Source organism: Struthio camelus, chromosome 4 (assembly GCF_040807025.1).
Source record: "Struthio camelus isolate bStrCam1 chromosome 4, bStrCam1.hap1, whole genome shotgun sequence".
Taxonomy (NCBI): domain Eukaryota; kingdom Metazoa; phylum Chordata; class Aves; order Struthioniformes; family Struthionidae; genus Struthio; species Struthio camelus.
The window spans coordinates 70,608,050-70,624,244 of record NC_090945.1 but is presented as its reverse complement, the minus strand read 5'-3'; the positions used below and the strand labels follow the sequence as shown (position 1 = coordinate 70,624,244).

The following is a 16,195-nucleotide window of genomic DNA, read 5'->3' as shown; positions in this document are numbered from 1 at the left end:
AGATTGCTCACATCAGATCTGAAATTCAGGTCACTCTGAAATGTGATCTTTTTAAGCCTGTCATTTCCCCCAAAGGAATATTTCATATGTTAGTAAAGACTTTGACAAGAATTAAAGAAGATATATTACGGAAAATTGTTATTGTTCTTACAACACTGATTTTAAAATAGTATATAAAGGCTTTACTAGACTTATGACGAAAAAATGATAAAGATATCACTCTTTCAGTCTGCATCAACATAGTTTTTGGGAGAAGGGTGAAGACTTTGATCTCTGTGCTTCAGTCTATCACTTCAGCATAGAAATGAAAGGAATTGAGGATTTTAAAAAATATATTTATTTGAAATCATAGTATTTGTAAAATATGGCTCACTGACTATCCTGCAGTCCAGAAGATTGCCTTCATTCCCTATAATTAATACCATATAGATTTGTTCACAGCCTTTTCTGTAACTTCATTTAGGTGCCCAAAAAGGATATTTTTTGGTGTCGTTTATTTTCTCATTTGTTCGGTGTCATTTGTTTTGATTGTGCTTATGAACTCCTTTTTTGCTGGAATCAACTAAAACTTCTTTTTCTGATTGTATGCTTTTGTGTATTCCTACATCTGGGTATCTTGTATGTTTCTTATAGAAATTACTGTATTCGTAGAATGAGTTTGTATTATGTTCTGAAGAAGTAACTGCTGGAAAGAAAACTTACCTTGACCATGAGTCTTCTAAAAGTGGGAAAAGAGAAAGAATGTGTATTTGGGCTTTTTTATTTGTTCTTAGTAGACAGAATGACAGAGTGCAAGTATTTACAGTGATTTTTGGATTAAAAGTGTAATTTTTTTCTCTCTTCCCCACCATCCACAGGTTCGAGAATCAGTAATAAACCGTTTCCTAGTAGCAAAACACCATTTCCTTCTCTCTGACCTCGTCAATGAAGAGGAGATTCCCAGCCTGGGGTAAGGGAGCTATCTATATTGGTTCTAAATCAAAGTAATTAATTTAAAACCATCTCTGATCCTTTTTTGCAAAGTATATTGAGGTGAGTGACTTTTCAATGTTATTCTATATTTAGTATAATCTGTAGTTTTCCAAGTACTGTGTATACCTCTGCCAGTACAATGCTTGAATAAAAATGTGTATCAAAACTTCTTTTTTTTGAGGAAAAAAGTCCATCTTTGGCAGTAGTAATGTGATAGTATATAAATACGCTTTAGCATGATATAATGCATCAGGATGTGATTTGATAAGCTGAGCAGAGCCCTAGGTGGTGCCACAGTGAATGATTTCCAGTTATCACAGAAGTATCAGAGATAATGGCCTTGGTTGTACAGGTGGTGCTCTCTTTGAGTCAGTGCATATGCCCAGCAAATAATGTGGAATAAAATTTAATCAAGGATTTTGTTTACTTTATCTCATGTATTTTCGTATGCTGTTGCTGGATATCTTCATACACTGTTTACTTTAAGAAATGTTAACAGTTTTTGGAAATAGTGTCTTTTTTTCTTGTCAGACTATTATGTATTGGTTTTATTGCTTATACATCTTCTTTGAATTTTTGTTCCAAATTCCATACTTGTTCATTTTGACCTTTCTGGATTACCACCACATAAATGATTCTTAATTAGCATTGTTTGCTTAAAATTTGTTTAAGTAAATAGGTCACAAATTATGTTTTTTTTTTTTTTCTTGCAGAAGTTGCTTGTGTTCACTAAAAGCATCACACCCTAAAGTATGACCTAAGCTTTTAGAATCAACAGTATAAATCTAAACAGTCCCATCTGCTGGAGAAATGGAGACTTGCTCCCTTTCTCCCCCTTTTTTTTTTAAAAGTTCAGTTTTTTCGTGTTACAGAATGGAAAAATCCAAGCGAGACTGTAATCAGCTTTTGAAGTTCTTTAAAATCAAATGCTTTATTGATATTTTATCATGAATGCTAATTCATATTGGATACTATTTGCCAATCAGTTTGTATATTTGATTTAATATGTGGGTAATAATCTGATTTGTTTAAAGTATCTAATATTTGTTTAAAGTACCTAATATTTCAGTAGCTCACAGTTCTTTATAATTTTAACAGCAATTAATGTAACCTTTAAATTATATATAACAAAATGCTGCGATCAGCTCTTAGTTTTTAAAGTAGATTTTGAAATGTCTTCTGTCATTTTTAAAGTTGACATCAGTGATGTACAAAAAATACATCTGTTTTTTATTCTTTTCATCTTTTTTTTTTTTCTTTGGTTCTGCTTTGCCTTGGGTTATAAGTTCTGAGGGTCCAGGGTATGTTGTGGCATATTCATTCTGCTTCCTTTCTGTAGCCTATTGTTTGTTGTATGTAGCTGTGAAATTAGATTTTGTTGTTGTTGTTTATTTCGCACTGGTCGTCATCTACTAGATACCTTATTTGTAGCATGGTAGTTTAGATCTATCTTGAAGTTGTCCAGTTGTCTCATTCGTATTTTACCTAGTTTTGAAAAAAATCCTTTTTGCACATTTGAATTAGAATTTATGAAATATAGGACACAACTGGGTCATGTGCTACTAAACAATTGAAACAATTTGACATTTCATAGAGTTTTCTGTGGCATTAACAGGAGTATATATTTCCTTTTTTTTTTTTTTTTTTAGTGCATAATTTGCATGTGAGTCATGGAAACACTAGAATTCTGGATCCTGTGCAAAAATGACTAAATCTCTGTTTTATGATTATTAGTATTTTGGGACTCAGCATTTTCAAACTGGCAGAGCCAAGACGACCGCTAAAGCCAAGAAGGAGAGAAAGAAAGAAGGTTACAGCCCAGAATTTATCAGATGGAGACATAAAACTGTTAGTGAACATCATCAGAGCTTATGACATTCCAGTGAGAAAACCAGGGAGGTATGTTTAAAAGCTTATTTTTAATACAGATTTATCTTCTGTTTTCAACTGTTTTAGGGACTTTTGAAGTAACTCGTACTGAAATTCAGCATCATGTGTTGTTTTGATCCCTGTGATAAAAACATATAGACATTTATGTTGTTTAAGACTACAGTTCTATTGTTTTGTAAGCTTTTAGAATAATATGAACGTTTATCAGTACCTGCTAAATTCAGGAAGGAGAAAATGGCTGGAAGATAATTTACTGCTTTGACAATGTTGCGCGACTGGTGGTAACAGATAAATTATACCTTAAAAAAGCCTACTACTTATACCCGATATTTACCCAATATTTAAATATTAAAAATAAGTATTTTAAAAAATCCAGTTCTTCATTGTGAGATACTGTGTTAGCCTCTTCAGTGTAATCTGTTAGCCTTTGCCTTTATGAACCCTTTATTTAAATCAGTGGATTGAGACTAATTTGACTCTGGTTAATTTTAAAGGTGTGACCCTTACCTTCAGGTATATTAAGGAAATGCCTGCACTGCACAGTGCTGTGTCATGTAGAGATACTTGACTTTGTTCTGAACAATTCTGATTCAGTTCCGCCAGCAATGTATTAGCACAGCATTCTCTCACTGAAAACAAATATACTTTGCTTTTAACTCAGTTATTTTCAGGCCAACTAATTATTGTGCGTACAGAATTTAGCGCCTGCTGTTCTTTTATCTATTTACTATAATAAAGGTTCTGCTGGATTTCTGTAAATAAATTCACGCTGAGAAATAAACAGTTCATATTAGAAACATCTTGATGAAAAGGAAAGGAAGATGAAACTTCAACTCATTGTCAGTATTACAAAAATAACAAAAAACCCTGCCAATCTTCTTGCATTAGGCCAGTTCTTATTTTGAGCTGCTTTATCAAGTTGAACAAATATTCTTTTATAATCTCTACTTTGGTGTTACTACCAAAAATGTTACAGGGAAGCAGTATACAAATAAGTATACTTAGATTTATTTTTTCATTCATGGATAACTGACTGTTTAATACTCCTATGGGTCTAATTTTGCCATAGAGGTCTTGCCTGGATACCATGAAGTCTACACTGTTTATGAATTCTGTGAGGATTCATCTTAAATTGAAAAATCTGTAGCACATGGAGATGGTGGGGGGGAGGGCGAAGAAAATCTGGGGTTTATGAAGTCTTTAGAAAAGTGAGCCTTCAGGCACAAAACACATTTTTACAGTGAGGCTTACAAGAGCTACACACTTGCTTTTCTTGTTCTTTGACCAGATAAATATGTTTCCTAGGTTAAAGTCATGACATAAAAATGTCAGAAGCGTTTTCATAATTTTGTATAGTTAATATATGATAGGAGGGATTCATACTTAGTAATATGTTCTCTGCCTTTTCTTATTGTTGTCTGTTTCCTCTCCTAGCAAACTTCAGCAACCATCTAGACAGTCAAGGTCCTTTAATGAAATGTTTGCGGCCTCTCCATCAGCTCAGAGCCCAGGCGAGAACATAGATTGGGTGTTCAACCAGGTATGTTATAAAACTGACAAAATCACAACAGTCATTTGTTTATATGAAGTTGTGAGCATTCCACTTTTCCACAGGCAGTAACATTTACCATCAAAAAGGTATCTTACTAGTGAGATTGGCTTGCCCGTTCCCGGAGCTCCAAAAAGATAGAATAAAGCTGGAAACAGTTCAGAGAAGGGCAGTAATGATGTCAAAATAGGGAATAGCTACTGTACAGTGAACAACGGTAGGACTTTTCAACCAGAATGGCAGTAACTGGGAGTAGGGGAGAAGAAGGACTATGATAGCGATGCCCAAAATTATGAATAATAGGGAAAGGGTGGATAGAGATTGACTGTGTAGTAGCTTGTTCCGTACAAGGACTATGGATCCTCAGATGAAGCGGGAAGGAGCAAGGTTCAAAACAAACAAAAGAAAGTGGTTCTTCATGCAGCAGTTAGTAGGTGCCCAGGGAAGCTGCTTACGTGTATTGTAGATATTAGAGATTTGCTTATATTGAAGTGGACGTTGGGCAAGTATTTGAAAGTTCTCTGTCTGGAATTACCAAATGGAAAAATCATTACAGGCTTAGGAAAGTCCTTCATCTGAAGACGATTCAAGTCTGGAAGAGTCATAGGGGAAAATATATATCTGCTCTGTTCTTAGTCTTCTGTAGGCATCTGGTTATAGCCATTTTTGCAGCCTGAATTTTGGGCCCGTTGCTCTCTTTGCCGTCTTAGGACTGATACGGAAACTACTTTTGCTTGCTGTAGAGAACTAAATTCATCATGCTTCTGAAGAAAGATGGAAGTTCTTTCATTTTTGTTTCTGTTTTTCTTACGACTTTACTTCAAAACTATAGCTTTTTGAAACGTAGAAAGGGTTCTGCCACATGCATTTAACTGTTAATGAAATGTTCCATTAAGGTACTTTTAATCACATCAGGGGTTTGTTTTGTCTAGTTTAAAAGTTGCTTATCTGTATTAAATAGCATGAAGGGCTAGTTTCAGACGCAACCAGGATTGTAGCAGTAGGTGTCCTGGATTTATAGATAAGGGGATAAAAATGCACTTTTTTCCACTGATGCCTGGATCACATGTTCTGTTTTGGTTACCTTCTTTGATTAATTAGCCAGTAGTTTCCCCAGTCTTGGGGGAAAAATGTGGGTTTAGTGTGTATTCAAAATACACGTGCATATATACACACCATCGCTTTTTGGAAATGCTAACGTTAAAATAAATTAAAAAATCATTAAGTGTTTAAAAACCTGGAAGTGCAAAATTTTTAAGGTGCATTGAAGTGTTTTTATCTGAGCAGGACCAGCCTGACCTCCCCAAAGTATGTTTTTATTTTTCTAAATCCATTGCAAATTGATAATTTAATATGTTATATATTGTTATAGAAGTCTATTTTCCTTTGTTTTGATCACATTTTACAGGTTTCAGTTCGTCCTTTTGTAGAAGTTTCTTTTCAGCGAACTGTCTGCCGGACAACAACAGCAGAGGGTCCCAACCCCAACTGGAATGAGGAACTTGAGCTTCCATTTAGGTATGGCAAATTGAAACCAAATCATTTCTGAGTAATAGTAATTCAATTTCAGAATGCAGACATGCTCAAGTTTTCCTGTTTTGTTCGAATCATTTTGGTTTTTTTAACCTTACCAGAGCCCCTAATGGTGACTACAGCACCCACAGTTTGCAGTCAGTGAAGGATGAAGTGTTCATTAATCTTTTTGACGAAGTACTTCATGATGTTGGAGAGGTGGGTTCATAATAGGAGGACGTTGTTGATATATATTAAAGTATTAGTTTCAATAGGTTTAGTATCAAGTATATTATGGAATAGTATAAAATTTTTGAAGCTGACAGAGTAAGACTTCAGTGCAGTATCTCTCACTCTCCTCTGACAGTGTTTTCTCTCTTTGTCATTCCTTCCTATGTTATATCTAATCAACACTAAGTTTGTTCTAGGGGGCAGTCTTTATTTTTTTTACAAAGATTAACAGTATAAAGGTTGTACTATATAATCTGCTGCTAAACTTGCACATGTGTATATCAGCCTGTCTTACTGATATCTTTAATAGTATTGAAGATCTTAAAATTGAAAGGCAACATATAGCTCGTGGATAGTAATCTGAATTCTACTCCTCTTAAACTTAAGTCAGCATTTTTTACTAAACTCTAGATGAATTGTCTCAGTGGGTGTATTTTGGATTAACTGCCTTTTTTTATGTTCTGTCTCATCCTGTTCTTTCAAGCTGTTTGGTATAGAAAACACCTTTTCATTATTCATATTGAATTTTTGGAATGAGATAAAAAATAGCAAATACTAGTAAAAAGAAACTTTTATACGCTCCCAGTTACTGGCATAACTCCTCTCCTTGTTGAAACCTGTGAAAGTTTTCCCAGTGAGCTCAGCATACATAAAAATAGCAGCACTCAGCACTGAAAGTGTCACCCAGAAGGAAATAACGCACACATTTCACCGAGAGCAGGATTTTACCGTCAAAACTTGCATGATATCTGATGAAGCAGAAGGAGGAACAATCCAGGCTGAAACTCAGATGTCACTCTAGCATTTAGAGAAATCTTTTTTCTTTTTATTTATTTTTTTTCTTTTTTCAAACTTGATGATTTTAGATTTGGAAATCATTGAACGGCAGTACACGTGGAGACAATGCGTCCGATCAATGGAGATTAGTTAGATGTCATATAACTTTAATTTCAAAAGGTCTTTTTAAACCCTAGTAAAACATTTCATTGGAGGATTAGAGCTTAATGTATTTTGTCTGGGAAGACTCTAGTGAATGCTTTGTCAGGTTTTTGAGTTCTCCATCGCAAGTTATACAGGAGTCGAATCCTGAAGCGTAAGCACGTTGTATTATGGACTGCGACTTTTCTGTGTTAGTTCAGCATCTGGCAAGCTTAAAAAGCACGCAGAATAATCATTGCCTTATTGGTAACTGAACTTACATTTATAGTAAATTAAAGTATTAAAACAATATAGAATTTTTATTAATGCCTTGATGAAACCATTGGCTAAGTTAAAGGAAATGAAATTTTCTTATAAAGTTTTATATTAGGCTACTTGTTAATAGGATGATCCTGAAAGAGGAGGTGGAATCCACACTCGTGTTGAGAGACACTGGCTGGGATATATTAAGATTCCATTTACTACCATATATTTTCAAGCAAGGGTAAGTGTCAGTAACACATTATACAGAACAACAGGCATTACAAAAACATAATTGTCTTGGGATTAAAGAAAGCATGGGATTCTTTTCATTGCGGACAAATTTTGAACAGTGTATGTCTAATCACCGCTTGCTTCTGCTAGATCACCGCTTGCTTCTGCTAGATCACTAATAATAGATGCTATCTTCAACTTGGGAGGTCAGTCAATGAATTTGAATGCTGGAGGGCTCTGGTCTCCCATAGAATGAAGTTTACATTGACTTAAGTAAGAGATGAGTAGTAAGAAGACCTAGCCTTCTTTTTATAAATCCTTGGCCATCCTATGCAGACAATGTCAGATAATGTGACCCTCGTTATAGGTCAATAAACAAGGACGAGCAAGATCTTTTCCTCTTTGCAGGGAAATGTTCTGTCTGTAGAACTAATGCATTGGGCCTGAAAATCACCTGAGTGGTGTGCTTGCTCACAGCCCTTTGCAGCTTAATGGGCAGGCTCAAATGCTTTAACAGATTGCTTACCAATAGATGGTGAAGGACAAAGGCTGTAATCCATCTTTAAGGATTATCAACAACCAAGGTGAACTTCTGTTCTTCATGCTTCTTGTTAGTATAGCAGTCGTTCTGTTGTAAAATAGACTAGCTCCAAGGTTCCTGTCAGATGCATTCCTGACTCGCTCTTTGAGGAGGTGTTGCAGTTTGCCTTTGCTGTTTGAGAGTCCCTGGGCAAAGTGGGAGTGCCTGCACAGTTCTTCCCAGCATTACAGATCATTTGCATGTGAACAGGATTTCTTACTAAAGTTGAAAAAGTCTGATTAGTTCAGCAGTTAGATCAAGGTGCATCTAGCAATTACATTTCATGCAAATGACGCATTTCTTCATCCTGTTATACTATAATGCAGCAAAATTTCTGAGTGGTTTGTTTAGAGTCTTCTCATCAAAACTTAACTTTATTCTTGTATGTTTGATGAGTGAGCCCAGTGAGTCATTGGTCACCTGTTCGTCTTGCACTGTACATGTCCTTCCTGATAACAGTCATCTCAGCCAGGATAGAAGACTCTGGCATTTGTGGCTGATGGTTCACACGCTGTGTGTTTTAAACAACATAAAATTTTGCCTAGATGTCTGAATTCTCTCCAAGTCAGGAGGTTAATCTACTTGTTTTTCTCTTAAAGCTGTATACTTCTAGTTTTGAGACTTGCCCAAGCAAGCGTGGGGCAAGCCCTCTCTTTCCGAACAGGTCCTTTCAGAAAGACCCTATCTTCCCTTTATGACGGGAAAGGGAGGTACAAAGGTTTGGTGAGTCTATACTAGCACTTTTCCATGGGAAAGCTGGCTGAATGGGCCCAGTTCCAAATGCGCTCAAGCAGTATCAGCAGCTTCTGTGTGGAAGGGGGTCCGTCTGTTGGATGCCTGAGCATTGTTCCGCTTCACTCAAACATGAGGTTACTCCTAAGGTCTATTGGTGTGGTGCTCCCTTCAGGACAGTAGTTCTGCAGCCTGTATTTTTCCAGTATCTCTGAGTCATTATCCCAGGTAAATAGTGTGTTGTGGAGTCTGCTGCTTAGAGGTTCCCACAGTCTGAAAGAACATACAGAAAAGCAGAAGTAGAATAATTACTCGCCTGTAAATATTCTTTGAGAAGTGTTTACATACATGTACATTCATAACTTGCTGTCCTCTCACCTCTCACACCAGCAGCTCCGAAAGATTTACAGAATTTAGAGAATGAGGAGTAAAGTATGTAGCTCTCACGTTGACCCCTCAATGTCGAGAGAGAGAGAGAGATATGTATGTATGTATGCATATGTATACATATGTATGTATATATAAAGTGTGTGTGTGTGTGTGTGTATAATCATATATAATCTGTTGGTGGGGAAAGAGTCTGTGGATAAGTGCTTTTTGTGACTAGAGCATCAGTGTGGTAGTACACATTACCCTACCTGCATGAGGTTAGTCTTCAAAAATTTATATTTTGTTTCTTTCAAAGTACTTGTTCTATGTTGACCTACAGTGTACATATATATTAAAAAAAAAAAAAGCATGTTTCCAAAAAAAATGGTGAGAGGCTTGTATTCTTTCTTCCTCCAAGAACTAGTGTGTTTGATTTCCATTATGTTAAATATTAGTGTTCATAATAAGCAAAAGAGTCTGAAATCACTGTCAAAATTAAGTTGTTGTTTGCAACAGGAAATGTCTCATGTTTTCTCCACAGTTAAATAGCATATGTGCCGTATTATCTGATATTATTATTTTGTAGTTCAGAGTAAGATAGAAATAAAAGCAGTGAAATGAGAGATTTGAATATACGTACTAAATGTATTTGAGAAGGAAGTTTTGCTTTTTTTGCCTTTTATGAGAATTGTTATTTTTGGTTACGGATGACTGATATGCACAGATTAGTATTTCTCTGTATATATTATAGATTGATGGTACTTTTAAGGTGGACATTCCTCCAGTCCTCCTTGGCTACAGCAAAGAAAAGAACCTGGGAAATGACCGAGGTTATGATTCTGTGCGAAACCTGAGCGAGGGCTCGTATATAACCCTGTTTATTACCATTGAACCACAGCTCGTTCCTGGAGAATCAGTCAGAGAAAAGGTAACTAATCAGTAACTAAGCGTCCTGATTTTTGCTTCCAGTGCTGCAGTTCATGAGATGCATATAAATGGGTATGTTTAGTGTCCTGAAGGACAGGAATACAAGTACTGAGTGTACTAATTCAAGAGTTTTTAGCTCAGTTCAGTTGAATTGGACTTGATTTACTAATATTTTAACTAGACACAAGTAGATGCTGAAATGCAAGTTTTTTATCACTTTTTTGTACCCTTTTAATATTTCAGGAGTAATAATACGAGTTTATTCTTAATCTAAGCTGCTTTCTTCACTTCTTTATTGGTCTTGAACAGACTTTTAAACTTTGAGGTTTTTAAATATTATTAAAACTGCTTAAGATCAGCCAGACATGAGATATTGCTGGTAGTGGACTTGGATGAATTTTTTTGTGCTATAAGTATAACTTTATAGAACAGAGATCTCTGCTTTCTCGCGTGTATATATTATGTAATGACATTTTAAAAAAAAACTGTAATCTGTGATTTGTTAGTCATAATTTCAGCTTTATCACTGAGCTGTGATTGAACATTAAGTTATATGGACATTTGAAGCATGAAGGGTAACTTTTATCAGTTATCTGGTTCTAATGCTCATGGAAAGCAAATCTGCTTTCATTATCTGTCAGCATACAATTTTCTCATTTACTTCCATAATTATTATTCTATTAAAAAGTATTCATGCAAGTATTTATGAACAGTGGATAAAAAGGAGATGGAAGGTGCAAACATAGAAAATTCAGCATTTCCTTGCTCCTATGTTTGTACTATTCAATTATAGCATTTATTATTTCTTCATGGGTGCTGCCAGATCTTGAAGATAATTACTTCTAAACAGCAACTGTTATATTTTTCAGTTCTTTTGCTAAACCAGAAGTGTCTTGCACGAACAATATTCATATATAGTCAAAACACATACATCTCTTGCCATTTTATGTTACATTATGCAGTGATTCTGAAATCTGGCCAGCAAGGATTTAACTTGTTTATGAACAAACAGCAGCAGTTCATTCTTTTGGAATTCAGTGCGGCATTGATCATTTACTACAAACGAACTGGAATCAGTGAGAAAGGTTTATCTTGATGTAATTCATTTTTCAGATTTATAAAATCACATGATGCAGTCTAAAAATCCTTTTTCCTATTAAATTATGGTCTTGGAATTTATCCTCTCATATTGTCTGTTTGCTCTCATTCAATACTATGGTAATTGTTACAATTTAGTACTGTTGAAAATGAAGATGAGTATCATGTATTCTTGGATGCCTTTTAAGGTTAAGTAGTTTAAATGATTAGATAACTTAGGTATCATCCCAGGTCCTAATAATATATCCAAAATCACAGAATAGTTGAGGTTGGAAGGGACTTCTGGACATCATCTAGTCCAACCCCCCTGCTCAAGCAAGGTCACCTAGAATAGGCTGCCCAGCACCCTGTCCACACAGCTTTTGAATATCTCCAGTGAAGGAGACTCCACAGCCTCTCTGGGCAACCTGTGCCAGTGCTCAGTCACTCTCACAGTAAAAAAGCTTTTCCTCAGATTTCGACAGAACTTCCTGGATTTCAGTTTGTGCCCGTTGCGTCTCGTCCTCTCACTGAGCACCACTGAAAAAGGGTCTGGCCTCATCCTCTTTATGTCCTCCTTTCAGATATTTAAACACATTGATAAGAGGCCCTTCTCTGCAGAGCTGCTTTCCAGCCAGTCAGCGCCCAGCCTGTACTGGTGCCCGGGGTTATTCCTCCCCAGGTGCAGGACCCTGCCCTTGCCTATGTTGAACTTCAGGAGGTTCCTCTCCGCCCAGTTCTCCAGCCTGTACAGATCCTTCTGAGCAGCAGCACAGCCTTCTGGTGTGTCAGCCACTCCTCCCAGTTTAGTATCATCGGCAAAGTTGCTGAGGGTGCGCTCTATCCCTTCATCCAGGTCATTGACGAGTAAGTTGAACAAGACTTGTCCCAGTACTGACCCCTGGGGGACACCGCTAGCTACAGGCCTCTAACTAGACTGCACCACTGATCACAACCCTTTGAGGTCTGCCATCCAGCCCGTTTTCAGTCCACCTCACTGTCTGCTCATTAGACATTGCCCACACAACTTGGCCCATGAATCTTTCACCTTCAGGATAGGAAATCATCAGAATTAGTGCTTGCTGATGACTTTATATAAAAAGTGAGTGGAATTCATTTCCTAGTGACAGATAATAGCATCACGTGTCACAAACCGGAGTGGTACTAGTCTGGAACAAGGTCAATCAGGAAGACAAATAGAATTCACACTCTGGCATTCTCTCCGGATCATTGCTGAGATTCAGTACGTTTTGTGTGTGTGCGTTTGGGGGAGGGCTAGGGAATGGAGAGGAGGCAGAGCGCCTTGCCCTGTTAGCATTCGTGCTGCTGTTGTATTTGATTAGTAAGAGAAGTCATTTTCTGGAACTACTTTTTGCCAGCACCATCCTCGTGAGCGCTGAATTACTGAACTGACTTACGGACAGAGCTTATATACTGCATCAGAAAACCCTACCATGTTGCAGTTGTGGATCACGTTTTTTCATGTAGATCTGTGTATTAAGAGTGTAATTAAGCGTATTCTTTTCATGTTCTTTCATAATTCTCTCATAGAGGCATTAAATGCTGCGTCTTTGCCACTTACAAGCAAACTCTGAGTTTTGCCTTGTTTGGATTTCCTATCGTAGAGAGTGTTCGGAGTAAAATGTCAAAAAACTAAATTTTTTTTTCAGTCCTTTGTTACTATTCTTGCGTTCCTGATGTAGTGAAGTCATTTAAAATGCATGTATTCTGTTTCAGCATGCTAAGCATAATTTATAGTTTAATTTCACAACATTTTTTCTTCTTCCTTTACCATTTTTTTCTCTTTCTTGCTGTCCTTCCTGAATTTCTATGTAGATGAACGAAATGCTTAAGAAGGTACAATATTTATAATTTAAATTAAGATATTCTTGCTGTTCACTGTTTAAGATTAATTTGATCAATTTAAGATTAATTTGATCACTGTTTAAGATTAATTTGAGCCATTCAGCAATCTTCTTGCACTTTAAATGTAACATTTGACTCTGACATGGTAGTTGTTTATTTATCAGTAATATGTGCAGTGAATTGCTAAATTAAAATTTTAAAAATGCTGAAGGATGCATATTTCAGCCATTAATTATATTTGAGAAGAATCAATACCGTTTGCCTTCTCTGGTGACTTGGCGGTCTTGTTACAGGACGCTGCCCAGCAGTTCCACCACTGGCTGATTTGAGAAAAAGGATAACAAAAGATGAAATGGTTTATTTTGAACCAAAATATTAGGCAGAATAATCTTTAATTTTCAGAAACATTAGAAATGTACAAGGGAGTCTAAGGAGATATGAAATGACTTTGACTGATTTTAAGACCTTTAAAAGATGATATCCTGGGTCACATACGAGCAAGTAACTGTCATTGTTACATAACTAGGCGTGTGCTTTTGAGTCCTATATTTCCTTCTGGAAATTCTCTCATAAAATTAGACAATGTATGTTAGACAAGTGTGATGTACAAGAATTCATCTACAAATATCTTTGGCCTTCTCTGCAAATATTTTTGGCATTGTCCGGGGTTTGTCCCAGTAGGAGTCATATAAAAATTACTGGGATTTTGTGCTTGACCCCAACTGCAATTTTAATGGAGTGACTGTTATGTGGCTAGCATGTAAGTTCAGTGTTCTGGTGCTTGATTGTAGCTGTTCACCTTTAAATTAATATGTGATGTTATCCCCGCAGTTTTACTTTGCTTATCTTCCACTGAATTTTCAGTGCTTTAATAAAGCCAGCTATAGCTACAGGTTGTTATGTGTGTTCATAAGTAAACACAAATTGCTTGATTCTCAGTTAGCTGGACCTTTTATATCTGTCTGTGAGCCAAAGTGTATACTATAAGGAAATTTCAAAATGCTCTTAGGAAGTAATTTTATACTCATTTTATATGCTCCTGTAAATGATGAAATAAGGTAAAACATAGTGAGTAGTTCCAAATTATAAATTAGACTGTTTTCATATAAGTTCTACTGTCTTTTGAAGTTTGATACCCAAGAAGATGAGAAGTTGCTCCAAGCAGCAGAAAAGTATGAAGCTGAGTGTACGTCAAAGTTTCCAAGCCGCCAGTGCCGAACAACTGTAATTGACCTCAGTGGGAAATCAGTTTTTATTACCAGATATATCAAACCTCTGAATCCACCGGAGGAGCTTCTTGATGCCCACCCAAACAGTTCTCAAACAGCAGCAGTAAGTGCTTAGAAAAGATAACAAAGTTATCTTAACGATATCATGGGATATGAATTTCAGAACATGTGTGTGTGTGTGTGTGTGCACGTGTGTGCATGGATGTATCCATGCATGCACGGATAGGCACATAAGTTTATGCATACTGTATAGCTAAGCTTCTTGTGAATATGTGTGATGCACAGTAAGTAAGCATCATCATCATCATGCTGAAACAGGGTATTTGTCTCCACTTCCATCCTGAAGAAATAGGTAAATTAATGTGTATTGGCCTTTAAAAGACAAATTATGCGAAACTTCAGTGGGAGTATATCATATCAGTCTGTGATATCAGATCCTAAACGAGCTAGCTGTTACAATAATAAGGTCAGTCAGTGTTTTGTCCAAGACTTCTGTGAAAACAGCACTATGTTTCAGATCTAGTACAATAATGCTATTATTGCATATGTGTAGTGAATTGGAGGAGTGACTTGCTCTGTCTTGTTTTCTTGCAGGAACTGGTGGCCCGATATGTTGCTTTGATTCCTTTTTTGCCAGATAGTGTATCCTTTGCTGGAATTTGTGACTTGTGGAGTACATCAGATGTAAGTAATGTAACAGAAGTTCCTCATCCTTTTGCTTGTGACGTAACATCCCAGCAACCCTGCTTTTGAGGGTGGGCAGATTAGACTACCTGAGCTCTTGAGGCCCCTTCTCACTTAAATTATTTTGAGATTCTCTGACAGTGAGGACTCTTTTTCTTTCTAAGCAACTTGTTTCAAAGAATGCGTTATTTCTTTATCTGAGCACCAGTGCTTGAGAAAAGTTGCTCATCCTGATACAGGTATGCCAAAATTTTAATCTTTGATAGGTTACAATTGACGGAGTGCTAAGAATACTTTAAGGCATTCCTGTTTTTTCATTTAAAAAAACAATCAAAATGTCTTGTCAAGCTCAACTAAGGGGATGCTGACTGATGGAGGTTTTAAAACTAGACTTAAAGTCGATCATTGTAGTTCCAAAGAACTATGGAAAAAACCACTGCGTTTAGTGTCAGCACTGGGACTGACAGCGGGAGATTTAGCATTCTCCATCATATGCAAGTAAATCCTGACATCTGTAGAATGACAGTAGGTAATGAGTTAATCATAGATGACGTACTGATGATCTTAGTACTTTTCTGCAAATTTTAGAATAACTCAGAAGACAAAAGACCTGCTTTGCTTCAGAAGTGTTAGGAAAGATTATTAAATTTTTTAAGTTGAAGACAGAACTGATAACTATTTGTATCTCAATTAGCAATTTCTTAATCTTCTGGCGGGAGACGAGGAAGAACATGCTGTGCTCTTGTGTAATTATTTTCTTGGTATGGGGAAGAAGGCCTGGCTTGTAATTGGAAATGCTATTCCTGAGGTAAGAGGATATTTTCATTTGGTCTGAGTATTAATTTTTATTCTCTGAAATCTTTGGGTCCCACCAATGGATAGAATTGTCTCGTGTTGGCATGTTCTTCCGGGAAGTAATGTTTAGATGCTGGAACCCTATTTTGTCAGAGGGTGAAAAAATAGAAATGAAAGCATAGATTGAAAAGATTGAAAGCATATCTGAGTATAAGTATAGTCTGTTTTTGTTCCTAGACCTTTGCTTCCACTCTAAATGTAGTAGTAGCTGTGGTCCTCATAGTACAATATCAAGCACCTGTAAACCTTCTTTGTACTTTGGCTGCTATAAATGATTTGTCCAGGACAAAGCTATTGGAGAGAGTCTGT

The 16,195-nt window shown here is 36.4% G+C and overlaps 1 protein-coding gene across 5 annotated transcripts in view; it reads left to right on the top strand.

The window, feature by feature from the left end:
- Positions 1-16,195, top strand: part of CC2D2A (coiled-coil and C2 domain containing 2A) — a 66,827-nt gene that overhangs the window by 43,257 nt on the left and 7,375 nt on the right. For 4 of the 5 annotated variants that reach the window (XM_068943341.1, XM_068943344.1, XM_068943345.1 and 1 more), the window contains 10 exons: positions 858-949; positions 2,707-2,871; positions 4,297-4,402; positions 5,820-5,929; positions 6,046-6,142; positions 7,479-7,577; positions 10,000-10,176; positions 14,247-14,450; positions 14,942-15,031; positions 15,726-15,839. In XM_068943341.1, the coding sequence (XP_068799442.1) occupies positions 858-949; positions 2,707-2,871; positions 4,297-4,402; positions 5,820-5,929; positions 6,046-6,142; positions 7,479-7,577; positions 10,000-10,176; positions 14,247-14,450; positions 14,942-15,031; positions 15,726-15,839 (1,254 nt within the window). Of the gene's footprint in view, positions 1-857; positions 950-2,706; positions 2,872-4,296; positions 4,403-5,819; positions 5,930-6,045; positions 6,143-7,478; positions 7,578-9,999; positions 10,177-13,088; positions 13,110-14,246; positions 14,451-14,941; positions 15,032-15,725; positions 15,840-16,195 lie in introns of all 5 variants that reach the window. The other variant, XM_068943340.1, reaches the window with a different exon arrangement.